The 14,450-nt window shown below is 34.9% G+C and overlaps 1 protein-coding gene across 1 annotated transcript; it reads right to left on the reverse strand.

Annotated features, from left to right (window-relative positions):
• Positions 1–247: 247 nt before the first annotated feature.
• Positions 248–13,752, reverse strand: LOC120115281 (anthranilate synthase alpha subunit 2, chloroplastic-like). Its single transcript, XM_039136024.1, has 11 exons — positions 13,525–13,752; positions 13,060–13,244; positions 12,780–12,969; positions 2,482–2,633; positions 2,040–2,155; positions 1,697–1,943; positions 1,563–1,619; positions 1,244–1,396; positions 1,039–1,119; positions 810–896; positions 248–715 (listed from the first exon to the last, which is right to left on the reverse strand). The coding sequence occupies exons 1-11, from the start codon at positions 13,718–13,720 to the stop codon at positions 392–394; spliced, it is 1,788 nt and encodes a 595-aa protein (XP_038991955.1). The 5' UTR covers positions 13,721–13,752; the 3' UTR covers positions 248–391.
• Positions 13,753–14,450: the final 698 nt, after the last annotated feature.

The following is a 14,450-nucleotide window of genomic DNA, read 5'->3' on the forward strand; positions in this document are numbered from 1 at the left end:
AAAAAAAATTGTTTACAAAAAATAATTATAATTTTTATTAAAACAAACTCATTTTTTCAAATCTCAAAAGGTCGCAAGACTCCTAAAAACTTTAATTCCAAACTCATTTTTTTGTATGTTGGAGAGAAAAAAAAACCACTGAAATGTTAACCATAATGAAAAATTAAATAGTAATTGTGAATGTAAATATTAATGGAGAACTATCGCCCTTAATAGGGACGTTATTTATGTTTGGGTGAAAAAGGGATAAAGAAAAACGCTCCACTTCTTATATCGATTTGTGTATTTCACATATATGAAATGAAGACAAGAAATCCAAATTTCCATGCTCTCTTATACAGAAAACCAGTGACGCTTCCATAACACTTCACTGTTTAGAAAAGATTATAAATCATTTATCAACAAATGACGACTCTGCAAGATCAATGGCACGGGCAAGAGCCGCAGCTTTATTCTCACACTCCCTCTGTTCATCGGCAGGGACACTGTCCGCCACAATCCCAGCCCCGGCTTGGACGTGAGCAACCCATTCTCGACGCTTGTTCACGTCTTTGTACGAATACATGGTGTCATAACGAGTCGCAGTTGGGAAAACAATGGTTCTCAGAGCAAGCGCAATGTCCATGTCACCGGAGAATGAAATGCCTCCAAATCCACCACTATATGGTCCTCGCCTCGTAACTTCAAGTTTATCAATCAACTCCATTGCTTTTACCTGTATTGCAGTGATAAGAAAAAGGTAAACCGGAACAACGTAAAGCTTACATAACCAACCCTTGAAGTAGAAAGAGATCAGTGAGTAGGGAAACCTTCGGTGCCCCACTAACAGTTCCGACCGGCAAAGCTGCACGCAAAACATCCCAGCTAGTTAAGTCATCAAGTAATTCTCCTGTGACCTGCATATTCATATAGAACATTGCCACTATGAACATCATATGTAGGCATTGTATAGCAGCTTAAATAAGGTGGAAAGTAAGGTTAAAGTTCACATCTCCCCCATCACGTTCATACATGTACTTCCAGAAAAGGAAAGCATACCGTTGAACTTATGTGCATAACATGGGAATATCGCTCGATATTCATCAACTTTTCGACCTTAACAGATCCGGGCTTGGATACCTGTATGAACATAAATAAGTACAAGCTTCAAGCCAATGTATACTAGCATAATTCACAAAGGATACATTAGAACTTCTGAAAACTTGAATGAAAATTTAGAGAGGTCAATAATAGAAAAATAAACCTTTCCAACATCATTCCTTCCCAAGTCAACAAGCATAATGTGCTCTGCACACTGCTTTTCATCAGCTAAAAGTTCTTTTTCCAACATTAAATCTTCCTTAGGTGTTTTCCCTCTTCTAATGGTCCCAGCAAGAGGTCGATTAGTAATCTTTCCCTGTCATCAAGATATAAAGATAAAAGGCTATAAAAGTCGGTTAACGGCAATCTAATGCGATAACACATTTGACAATGGAACCTCACTAATGAACCCCAAGATAGTAAGGAACTACACTGAAACATATATTGCATCAAAATATTTATTCTGTTACTATAACAATTACCTTCTTTACGCGAGTAAGAATTTCCGGACTGGAAGCAACAATTACACACCCTCTAGCCTGATAAGAGTAAAAACATGTTCAAAAGCTAAAATTTCATTAAGCGAAGCATTTACAACCAGGATCAAGGGGAAAACCTGCAAATATGTCATGTATGGGCTCGGATTGACTATCCTCAGGGCTCTGTATATTTCAAATGGGTCAGCAAATGTTCTACGTTGAAAGCGCTGACTTAATACAATTTGGAAAATATCACCGGCCAGAATATGTTCTTTAGACTGCAACACAGCCTCCATGTATGCATCACTTGTCATGCTTGATATCTCCAATTTCGGGCCAAAAAGACGAGTAGACAACTTTATTGAACCTGCAGGCAGCTTTGGGCTGAAATTGACAATTCAAGCAGAAAATTTACAACTGAACTGAAGTGAGGAAAGTTGTTCAAAAAGGTATGTGATCATTAGGAAAACAATCACTCACGGATTTATATCATGTACTCTAGATATTAAAGTTTCCAATCGTTTCATGCCATCATTATAGGCCTCATCAACTGAAGAATATTGATCTAACCGCACCCAATGAATCACAAATGCTTTCTGTGTTCAAAATGTTAATAAATCAAATCGAAGAGCATTCTCAAAAGCAGCCACAAAGTCCAACTTAATTTTAAAATGAAGGCCTCATATAAAGATGTGTAATGTCATATGTTAAAATCAAAAGAATCTTGCCATCACTATAATAATCATTGAAACAGCCCTAAGTTATGAAAGAAGATCAAGTGTTACACAATTTCAACATATAAATTTAAGTAACACTAAAGGAAATAACAGATGCCACTAAAGACACATACACCCTGGCAAACAGAAGAAATTGAGACACAGTAAGAGAGAAATTATACACACACTAGGCCAATGTAAAATACCTTCTCAACATGATCAAATACAATGACATCATCATACAGGCCGAGATGAACATCTGGAAGGTTTCGGTCATCCAGGGGAGCATTAGGGAATGGAAGCTTCTTTTTCTCTACATACCGCACCGTGTCATATGAGAAATAGCCAACCCATCCACCTGAACAAATACACTGTATAATTACACCATAATGCACTGAAATGGATTAAAAATCCGGGTGTATGTACTCCTATGTTCCAGTCTTTGGTGAAAGACATTGCTGCCTTAGTGGAGAGTAGAGGGGTAATTGTTAGGCATATTTTGAGAGCTGCTAATTGTGAAGCGGATTAACCAGCTAAAGAAGGAATAGGATGATTATTAGAGTATTGAATTGGTTGCACAACTATTGAGTTGGTTATTTATGTTCTGTGTTTGGTTTTTAAGTTTTATGTTGTAACAGAACTTCTTAGGATGGCTATGTATTATTCTGGTATTAATGAATTTTTAGGCACTCTTTTCCTCCTTCCTATGTCCTTCATGTTATTGTTGTAACATGAAGGTTAAGCAGGGGGTTTTTAACGAGGCCTATCCAATTTCTATCAAAAAAAAAATTACACCATAATTTGATGTCTTCAAAGGCAATAGCTTTCTCTTCTTCAATTTCACCCATTAAAAACTGATGTGAAAAATAAATATTTCCAGAAATGTCAAATAGTAGCATAATTCTAGAGTGATAAAAAATCAAGACTAGATCATATGAAAAAAGAACGAAACAAAAAAAATGAAAAACAAAAAAGATCATAACTATAAATTACAAAGTCAATGATAAGCTCTTCTTGCAATACTCAAATGAAGTACGATGAACACCAAGCGAAGCTAAAGTGTTAGCTCTACGGATCAATAAAAATAAATCAAAAGGAATGAACTGGACTTTTAAAAAAATTTAAGTACATGCAATTTAAAGATAAAAAATTATATCAATAATTAGAGTGATTCGAATTCTAAGTTTACATCCACTACCTTAGCATTTCTCAAATTAACAAGATGTAACATCACAAACACTTCATGGTCTATACCCACAACCTTGAATACACGCTGACACTCTCTAAAAGAGTAATTACAAATGAAACAAATAAATAAGAATCCACACAAGGCAAATGTATTTGCACAAATAAGCATTCACCCAATGCACACGTGAAAAATATAAACAACATAACTCACAAATTTGTTACAAATAAAATGTTACAAGTAAGCTCTCAAATACTCTTTTGACGTTGGTATGTTGATTTAATATTATTTCTTGTTCTTCAATTAAATCTTGGTCTCTTTTGTCTTCTCATGCATTTCTAACCGTTAGAAGTGGATTAGAGCCGTTGAAAATATTTATCTACAATATTAAATGTTCACCTGCAATTTTGTTATCGATACCAAGATATGAGTATCGAGACCGAGCATCCAACTTTGAAAAATATAGCCGTTAAAGCCTTTAGTATCGATACTATGAACTGAATATCAATACTCATACACCGATATCAATACCAAATTGCATTCCATAATTTTGTCAAATTTAAATTTTTTTAGCCTTAAAAAATATTTGTAAATTATATAATGACTCAAAAACACTTAAAATTATGACAACTTTTCTTAAAATACAAATTTTAACAATTAAAACACTTAATAACTTATGTTATATCAAAAATCAAATGATGGTAAAATAATCTCCCCTTTTTCATATAATAAAACCGTTTGTCCTATATTTTGTGAAAAATAAATCTCCCCTTAATAAAATTCTTTTTTACTAGAATATCTTAAAAATTAATTAAACATTTTTGCAAATTTAAACTTATATTTTTTTTGTTATAATTAAATAAAAATAATGTAATAAAGTATCAAAATATTAAAAATATTTAACAATAAAAAGATAAACTATAAATTATTCTTAACAAAAATTATCCACAAATATAATAATATAAACAAGAGTATTCCACGTTAAAGCATCAAAAATAGAAAGTACTAAACACAAACATTAAAAATTGTCATAAGAGCATAATTTACCTAGTCGTAAAATAAAATGAAGAGACTATTCTTTCGGAGGTGTCGAACGAGAGGGAGACATAAAATATGACACATCAAATGATTTTTTTTTTTGGATAAAAGTTGGAGGTCTCATTAAAAATCCCCTTCATGCTTTTCAGAATACCAAGTATCCAAAAAGTAATAGAAGGAGGAAAAGAGTACCTCGGATTTTATTACCATCTTAAGTCCATACAAGAAGTTGAAGTACAATATCGTCCTCTAAACTCTCCTAATAAGAACAGGACCACATTCAAACATAGTTCAAAAAAGACCTCCCAATAATACACAAATCCATAAAGAACTGACTCTTCTACCCTATTCCTTTTTTTGCTAGTTTGTCCGCTTTCGTGTTAACACTCCTAACACAACGAAGTACAAATGCCCTTTCCTTAACAATTTTTGCAATGCCTCCAACCAATTCCATAAAGGGTAGCGGACATAATATAGGATCTTTTATCCACCCTACTGTTATACTGCTGTCGCTCTCCACAATCAACCTATTCCTCTTGCTAACTTCCATGTCTAAGAACATCAAGATGCCTTGTTTGATGGCTAATAATTCTGCCAAAATAAGAGGTCCTTGCCCAACAGCCTTAGAGAACGTAGCTAGACAGTGCCCACTCTGATCCCTATATAAACCGCCGATACCCCCTCCTTCCCAAGAGTTCTTTGTAGCTCCGTCCACATTTACCTTGATGAACCCAGGCGGTGGTAGAGACCAAATCTCAATCACCGTATTTTGGATTGCAACTCCTATCACGTTGTCAGCCAGCGAAGGGTCACTGAACAAACTGTCGAAAGAGATGGCTACCGAAGGATGGCCATGACACTAAGTGATACTTTGTTAGGAAAAACAACACAACATCTAAATGGTTGTTCTGAAAGATTAGTTCATTCCTGGCTTTCCATATGGTCCAACACACAGCAGACGGAATGAATTTCCAGATTTCACTTGATTTAGCCTTTATATCATTATGCCATGAAATAAGAAAAGAAGAGATATCACCAGGAAACACTGTTGAAATTCCCCAGAAGCTAATAATCCGATTCCATACTTCCCTTGTGACCTTGCAGCTATGTGGGGAAGGAGTGGGAGTCGGAGGTGAATTTTTCCTTCATTTCCCTTATTCCAAAGAAGGCAAATCCGGAGAGATTAGAAGATTTTAGGCCTATTAGTCTAGTGGGAGGATTATATAAAGTTCTATCTAAAGTCTTAGCTAGAAGATTGAGTTTGTGTATTAATGATATTATGAGTCCGTCTCAATTTGCTTTCATCCCGGGTAGAAACATATTGGACTGCTCGTTTATTGCAAATGAGAGTATTGACTTTTGGAGAAAGAAAGGGTTGAAGGGAGTAGTCTTCAAGGTGGATTTTAAGAGAGCTTACGATTCGGTGGATTGGACAATTTTGATGCAATTAATGAACAGAATGGGGTTTGGAGTTAAGTGGAGATCCTGGATGTATCAATGTATGTCAACTGCTTCGATTTCGGTTTTAGTAAATGGGTCTCCTACGGAGAAATTTAATACATCCAGGGGTTTGAGGCAAGGTTGTTCGCTTTCACCTATGTTGTTCAATTTGGCTGCTGAGTTGTTGCATTTGTTGTTAACTAAAGCAGTGGAAATGAGACTGTTTTCAGGGTTTGATTTAGGAGTTCATGAACGGGCATTCAAGCTATCACATCTCCAATTTGCGGATGATCTTATAATTTTCAGTAAAGGTTCTATCCGTGATTTGAGGAATGTTAGAAGAGTGTTACTCATTTATGAACTTTTGGTGGGGTTGAAGATAAATCTAGTCAAAAGTAGGATTTTTGGTATTAATGTTGAGGATGGGGAGTTATCTACTTGGGCTAGTGATATAGGTTGTTTGATAGGCTTTTTTCCATCAGAATATTTAGGACTTCCTTTGGGGTACAAGAGGAATTCGGCTGCTATGTGGGAGCCTATAGTGGCAAAATTTCATGCTAAATTGAGTGGTTGGATGGCTAATTCCTTGTCGATAGCGGGAAGGGTGGTGATGGTCAAATCGGTGCTATGTTCTCTCCCCGTATATTTTCTTTCTATTTTCAGAATTCCAGCCTCTGTGTTACTTAAACTTAACTCTATCATGGCTTCATTTCTGTGGGGGGGTTCGGTTGACAAGAAAAAAATCCATTGGGTCAATTGGAAGTTGGTTACTAAACCAAAAAAACTGGGGGGCCTAGGAATTCCTAATTTAGCACTTTTGAACCGAGCCTTACTAGGGAAATGGGTTTGGAAGTTTGCTTCAGAAAAGAAGTCTTGGTGGAAGAGAGTGGTGTGTGCTGTTTATAACTTGGATCAGAATTCTATTATGATGGGGAATTCGTGGTCTGCTCGTGCATCGTGGATTTGGAAAGGTGTGGTGAAAAACTTCTTCAGCAATGATGGTTTTGGAGACTATCTTATAATGAATATGCGTTTGAAGACAGGGAAAGGGGAATCTGTAGAGTTTTGGAATGATGTTTAGTTGGGTGAAGTTCCCTTGAAAATTCTGTTTCCAAGACTTTTTGTTTTATCCAATAATAAAGCGGGTAAAGTGATGGAGTTTAGGGTGAATAATGCCTCGGGTTGGGTGTGGGATATCCAAATGAGAAGGAATTTGGCAGATTGGGAAATTGAACAGTGGCTATAGTTGATTTCTATGTTGAATAATACTTCACTTTATTCTGCAGAAGATGATTGTTGGATTTGGTTAGGGAATGGTGAAGGAATTTTTACAGCAAAGTCTTGTGTCAACTCTTTCTTTGATCATGGTGGTTTTGAACAGAATTTTGTGAATTGGGAAAAACATATTTGGGTAGGGTTAGCACCTCCACGGGTGGAAACGTTTGTTTGACAATTAGCGCACCAGAGAGTGCCGGTTAAAGAGGAGTTAGTAAAGAGAGGTGTAGCAAATATTGATGATCAATGTTGTGTATTGTGTGGTAAGGAGGTGGAATCAGTGTCTCATTTATTTCTGCATTGTAGGGCTGTGTGGGGTCTGTGGTCATCATTTTTGAAAATGTGGAATGTGTCTTTGGTGATTCCAAAGCATATCATTGATTTTTTCACTTTGTGGGATGATTTATTGCCTAAATCTTTGATTTGGAAATTCATTCGTAGGGCAGTGGTGTGGTCAGTATGGAAATGTAGAAATGAGATTATTTTTCAGAAAGGAAAGCTGGATTTGGTCAGATTTTCTTTCATTGTTAGATTTAGAGTAGCTTCATGGTTTGTAGCTCGGTTCAACGATTTGGTTATTCCTTTAGATTCCCTAGTAGGCGATTTAAAACTGGCTGATTCGGTGGGAAGATCAGGAAAGGATTGCTCTCAATCAATTCGCTGGGTTCCTCCCCCGGATGGGTTCTTAAAGCTAAATGTTGATGGAGCGATGGTTTCGGGGTGGGATAAAGGAGGTATTGGTGGTCTGATTCGGGATAGTAGAGGAGTGTTGTTACTGTGGTTCTCTGAATCAGTTGGGGGTGGTCCTCCTATCATGGCAGAATTGTTAGCAATTAAGAGGGGGCTTTGTCTTATGGATGAGTTAGATTTGGCTCCTAATCAGAGAGTTATTCTGGAATCCGACTCAATTAATGCTCTGAAGTGGATCCAGAATCTGGGCTTATGCACTCCTTTGTTTTTATCCTTGGTGAAGGATATAGTTTTGCTTTTGGCAGCAAAGGATGTTATCATTAGGCATATTTTGAGGGCGGAAAACTGGGAAGCTGACAAATTAGCTAAAGATGGGATAGGGTGATTTTTGGTTTATTTGGTTGTGTTGATTAACAGGAAATGTAACTTTCTGTTGTGTTAGGTGTTTTGATTTAAGTCTTATGTTCTTCAGTTTAAGGTTTAGGAGACGGTTCTGCCTATGTAATTTGGTTCTTATGAATAAAGTTTCTAGGCACTCTTTTCCTCCCTCTTTGATCCTTCATGTTACTTTCACAACATGGAGGATTTGAAGGGTTTTTTTAATGAGGCCTACTTTCTATCAAAAACAATCTCTGTTTCTTCCTTGCATAACGAGCATAAGTAATCCGTAACTGCCATTACACCCGCTTCATTAATTATGCTTTAAAAACAACTCTTCCATTTACCACCTGCCATAGAAAAACCTCCACCCTTGGAGGGGTGATTCCTATCCAAATATACCTACTCCATTCAATCTAGTTGATTTTCATTTTGGCGAGGATGGCTCCCACTAACTTCACTGTGAACGAACCGTCCCCATTCTCTGACCAAGATAACCAATCTGTTTCTATGTCGCTTGACCTAAAGCTGCTTAGAAATAAAATCATGTCCTCCCATTGAGAGACTTCCCGATCCTCCTGCGAAGTTGGATATTCCAGTCCCAACCCCACCCTTCTTTTGTTCCAAAATTCGAAATTCTTCCACTCTTATTCCACGACAGCGCGTATATCCTTGGGAACCTCTCCTTCAAGGGTGCATCCGTTAACCAAACATTATCCCAAAACAAAATTGATTCACCATTACCCACTTGTGCTCTGAAATTACTCCTTTGGCAGTTTCCAATCTCGTCATTCTTGTATAAAGAATTGATGATATCCCTTCATAACGAAAAAGCCGGTGGTGACCAAAACTTCTTAGGGAGCATTACCTCACTCCCTAAGTTGTATTTAGAACAGATTAGCCTCTTCCATGTGCTATCCCTTTCGCTCACAAACTTCCACACCCATTTGCCTAATAATGCACGATTTAGAAAATCAAGATTTAGCACCCCTAAAACTCCCTCGTCTTTTGATTCGCACACCTTGGATCAACTTACCCAATGAATGCTTCTTCTCTCATCGAATCCCCCCACATCAAATGAATATTATTTTCTACATTTGACAAGTGGTGACCGATCGATGCCATTTAAACACCAAAGTTTTGAATCATGTAGTCATACATGATTTTCATGCTAATTATCTCTTGAGGTGGTTGTAAAGGAGATTCTTCCATTTCATTTTCTTTTATTTCGTTCAAATGTTATCGTCGATAAGTTCCCCACTTACCGTAATTTTCATTGAAATCTCAATTGGCCTTTTGAGCAGATTTAAGATCAATTACACTATATTAAGTGCAATGGAATGTTAAAAAACGTTGGACACCCTAAGATATCCCTAAAGATAAAATTAAGAATACAACCATATGGTAATGTTTTACTGTAGTTCCACTCTTTTAATGACAACATCAACAAGTTTGAGAAAAATAATCATAATAAAGTTTAGACAAATTTATTATTTGACATGATAAAACCACCAATAATCACATGCATAGCTTTACCTTCGGAAGGACAAAGAAACCAAATGATCATGAGAAGAAAGAAACAATCCGAAAACTTTTGGGATGTGGAACTCAATTGGCCTTTTGAGCTGATTTAAGATCAATGACACTATATTAAGTGCAATGGAATGTTAAAAAATGTTGGACACCCTAAGATATCCCTAAAAATAAAATTAAGAATACAACCATATGGTAATGTTTTACTGTAGTTCCACTCTTTTAATGACAACATCAACAAGTTTGAGAAAAATAATCATAATAAAGTTTAGACAAATTTATTATTTGACATGATAAAACCACCAATAATCACATACATAGCTTTACCTTCAGAAGGACAAAGAAACCAAATGATCATGAGAAGAAAGAAACAATCCGAAAACTTTTGGGATGTGGAACTCAATTGGCCTTTTGAGATGATTTAAGATCAATGACACTATATTAAGTGCAATGGTATGTTAAAAAACGTTAGACACCCTAAGATATCCCTAAAAATAAAATTAAGAATACAACCATATGGTAATGTTTTACTGTAGTTCCACTCTTTTAATGACAACATCAACAAGTTTGAGAAAAATAATCATAATAAAGTTTAGACAAATTTATTATTTGACATGATAAAACCACCAATAATCACATGCATAGCTTTACCTTCGGAAGGACAAAGAAACCAAATGATCATGAGAAGAAAGAAACAATCCGAAAACTTTTGGGATGTGGAACTCAATTGGCCTTTTGAGATGATTTAAGATCAATGACGCTATATTAAGTGCAATGGAATGTTCAAAAACGTTGGACACCCTAAGATATCCCTAAAAATAAAATTAAGAATACAACCATATGGTAATGTTTTACTGTAGTTCCACTCTTTTAGTGACAACATCAATAAGCTTGAGAAAAATAATCATAATAAAGTTTAGACAAATTTATTATTTGGCATGATAAAACCACCAATAATCACATGCATAGCTTTACCTTCAGAAGGACAAAGAAACCAAATGATCATGAGAAAAAAGAGACAATTCGAAAACTTTTGGGACGTGGAACTCTCATTAGGGAATTTATTATATCTACACGTTGGTTGTCTTCAAATGGACCATCATTATTTATGTTTAGATAACTAGATTAGGGACTCAGAGTAAAAATTCTCTCCATAAGGTAAAATTCAATACCATTAACTTTGTTGATATCATCCTCCTTATGAACTAGAATTGTATATTGATGAATGCATGAATAAGATTCGGGTTCACTTTAGGTGGAACGCTGAACAATTCTAATCAACCCATTAAACAAAAGTCTCAAATTATGAATTGATTAATCCAAGACATAAGAAAATCGATATTGAAATTTCTCTCAAATACAAGTTTAGTTTTATAAAAGTCATGGTAGAAATTAAAGACATTAGGGTCTTAAAGCAAAAACTTTCAAACCTTAAGCGTCTTAGAATCAGCACATCCCATTTTGATCAATCCTCCAATGATCAAAGTTATAAAAATTCTTACTTTAGAGATCCTAATACCTTCAACCTCTATAATAATTTTTATAGAAATAAATCCATTCAAATTGAGAGAACCGTTGATCCTGATTTTCTTATGTCTTAGGTTTACAAATTCACAATATTTGAGACTATTGTTTCATAGGGTTGACTACACTTGTTTAACATTCTACCTACCTACAGTGAACCCAAATTTTGTTTGTGCATTCTTTAGTAATACAATTCTAATTCATGAAGAGAATGATATCAACAAATTTAATGGTATTAAATCTTAATTTATGGGAAGAACTTTCACACTTAGTCCCTCATTCATAACTAATTTTCTAAACATAAACAATGATGGTTCCATTAAGGACAATCAACTCGTAGATTGAATAGGTCCCCAATGAGAGTCTCATATCCCTAGAGATTTTGGATCGTCTCCTCCCCATGATCACTTGGTTTTCCCATTTTTCCGATGGTAAAGCTACATACATTTGTGCATGTGATTATTGGTGGTTTTATCATGTCAAACAAAAAATTCATCCAAACTTTGCTATGATTATCTTTCTCGAGCTTATTTATGTCATTGATTGTATTCTTAATTTTATATTTAGAGATAAACTTAGAATGTCAACCTCCTTTAATCCTTTCATTGCACTCACTCATGTCATTGATCTCAAATCTATTTACAAGGTCAATTGAGATTTCAATGAAAACTCTATTAAATTAAGTTCTTATCGACCACAACACTTGGACGATGTAGTGAAAAAAGGCAATGAAATGGAAGAACCTCCTTTACAACTATTTAGGAGGAAATTAGCATAAATATCATGCATGACAAAATAGTTCACAATTTTGCAAAATTTGAGTGCCCAAATGGCTTTGATCAATCACAACTTGACAAATACGAAAAATGACGTTTATTTTGATGCATCGTCATTTTATGTCTCCCTCGCCTTCGACACCTTCTCCGAAAGAATAATCACTTCATGTTATTTTTTGACTTTTGCATTATAACTTGATATATTATGCTTTTATGACATTTTTATTATTTATGCTTCATATTTTTTATTTTTGTATTTTATGTGAAACACTCTTGTTGGTATTATTATTATACTTATGAACTTTTTTTTGCTAAACATAATTTATGATTCATCTCTTTATTGTTAAATATTTCTAATAATTTAGTTTACTATTATACTAACATTATTTTTCAATTTTTAAAGTTTAGTTGATTTTGTTATAACAAAAGGGAGAAATACGTAACTGTAAATTTGAAAAAATGTTTGAATTTCAATACATTTTAGTTAAAAAGAATTTTACTAAAGGAGACATTTATTTTTCACGAAAATATATAACAAATTATTTTTTTAAAAAAAATCATATTTTTTAAAATATAAATTTTAACAATTAAAATACTTAATAATTTATGTTATATTAGAATTAAATAATGGTTCAACATAAAGCTATTAGTTCGCATCACTCACCACAAAATACTTCTGGAAGCTCGTCAATCCGTTGGGGCTCCCATCCCTCCATAATTCTCCGTGGAACAGTCATGGGATCATCCACAATCTCCTCAGTCTTCTGCTCCTCATCATGGTTCATAACTGTAACCATATTTTCTTTAGCCACTATTTCAATGCTTGGCTGAGCTCCAACCACACTATACCTTCCCTAACATGAATTGTCCCAAAATAGGCGTCAACATAAAAATTTAACCGTAGTCTATAAAACATATAACAGGCGCAGGAAGAGGGAACTTACAACACTGGAAGCCTGTAAACCAGGCTCAACAGACTCGAACAGAAAGCTCGGAGCATCCCTATCATCTTCCTTAACTAGACATCTATATGCCAACACTGGCGTCAAGTGATCCGAGAATATACATCGGTAAAGAGGAACTAAATTCCCGTTCTTCGAAGCTTCTCGAAATTTCACTGACTGGTCAACTGGTACACATGCAAATCATATATATATTTATAAAAAGGGTTCATGTATTACATTAACGGAAGAAAATAACAAATTAAAACATTCAAAAATTGAATTCATTAAATCAATGAAGTAAATCAGTAATAAAACAACCGGTAGGCGGATTTAAAATTACTAATTTTAATCAAAATTAAAAGGAATATGACGTCTTTGTCTCCTGCATTTCCCGTGAACTAAATAGAATAACTCAACAATCAATTTTTTTTTTTAATTTTTAGATCGAAGTGAGATTGATAGTACCTAACGAAGGAGATGATGAAAGCGAAGAGCATTTGAGTGTACGGACGCGAGAAGTGGATCCGATAAGAGAAATGGACTTCGAACCGGATCCGGGGAATCTGGCGTAGCGGTTGACAGAAACGGTCGATGAGAAACGGAAGGGGGTAGACGGAAGCTGAAGGGGAGTAAATGTTAGGGTTTCCATGGTGGCGGCCATAGCAGAGAAGAGAGACGGTTCGTTTCGTTGATTTTAAATTTTGATAATCAAGTTCTTTTATATCGAGATTATGTTTTTAACCAAAAATCGAGATGGATTTTATATTTTTCGGTAATTACAAGTTTGGTAACTAAATTTTACACTCTCACCTATTTCATTTATTTATATTTTATTTTTTTTCAATTTAATCACTAGATTTTGTACCTCAGATTATTTTAGTCAATCAACTGTTTTCTTTCTAATTCTGTGATGAGATGATATTTTTTTGTTATTTTTTCTCCCTTAGCCCAAAAACTAAATTTTTGCGCCATCGATCTTTTTGAACTCGTCCATATCCCCTCTTCTTTGAGTTGTAAACCTAGTTGACACCATTATCTTCATGTACTTCTCTTTTTTTTCTTGTCACTGTTGGAATCCCGCGTTTGGGTGAATTCGATGTAGAACTTGTCAAGGTCTTGATCAGTACGAGAATTCGAAAAGCTTTGAGTAGCTTTTGGTAAGGTTCAATTTCACACTCAATGTTGAAGAAAGACTTAAAACTCTGTAAGGCTTTTTGAAATAAGTTTTTGGTGCTGGAAATGACATTTCTAAGCAGCATTGGTAAAGATAGAAAGAAACAACAAAATAGTAGAAGCCAAATTAGATTAAGCGAGTTAATCGTAGACAAAATCCGTGAAGAAACTGTGCAATAAAACTTTCAAAATTTGAATTATAATACTAGAACAAAGTG

Source organism: Hibiscus syriacus, unplaced genomic scaffold, assembly GCF_006381635.1.
Source record: "Hibiscus syriacus cultivar Baekdansim isolate YM2019G1 unplaced genomic scaffold, ASM638163v2 tig00110260_pilon, whole genome shotgun sequence".
NCBI lineage: Eukaryota > Viridiplantae > Streptophyta > Magnoliopsida > Malvales > Malvaceae > Hibiscus > Hibiscus syriacus.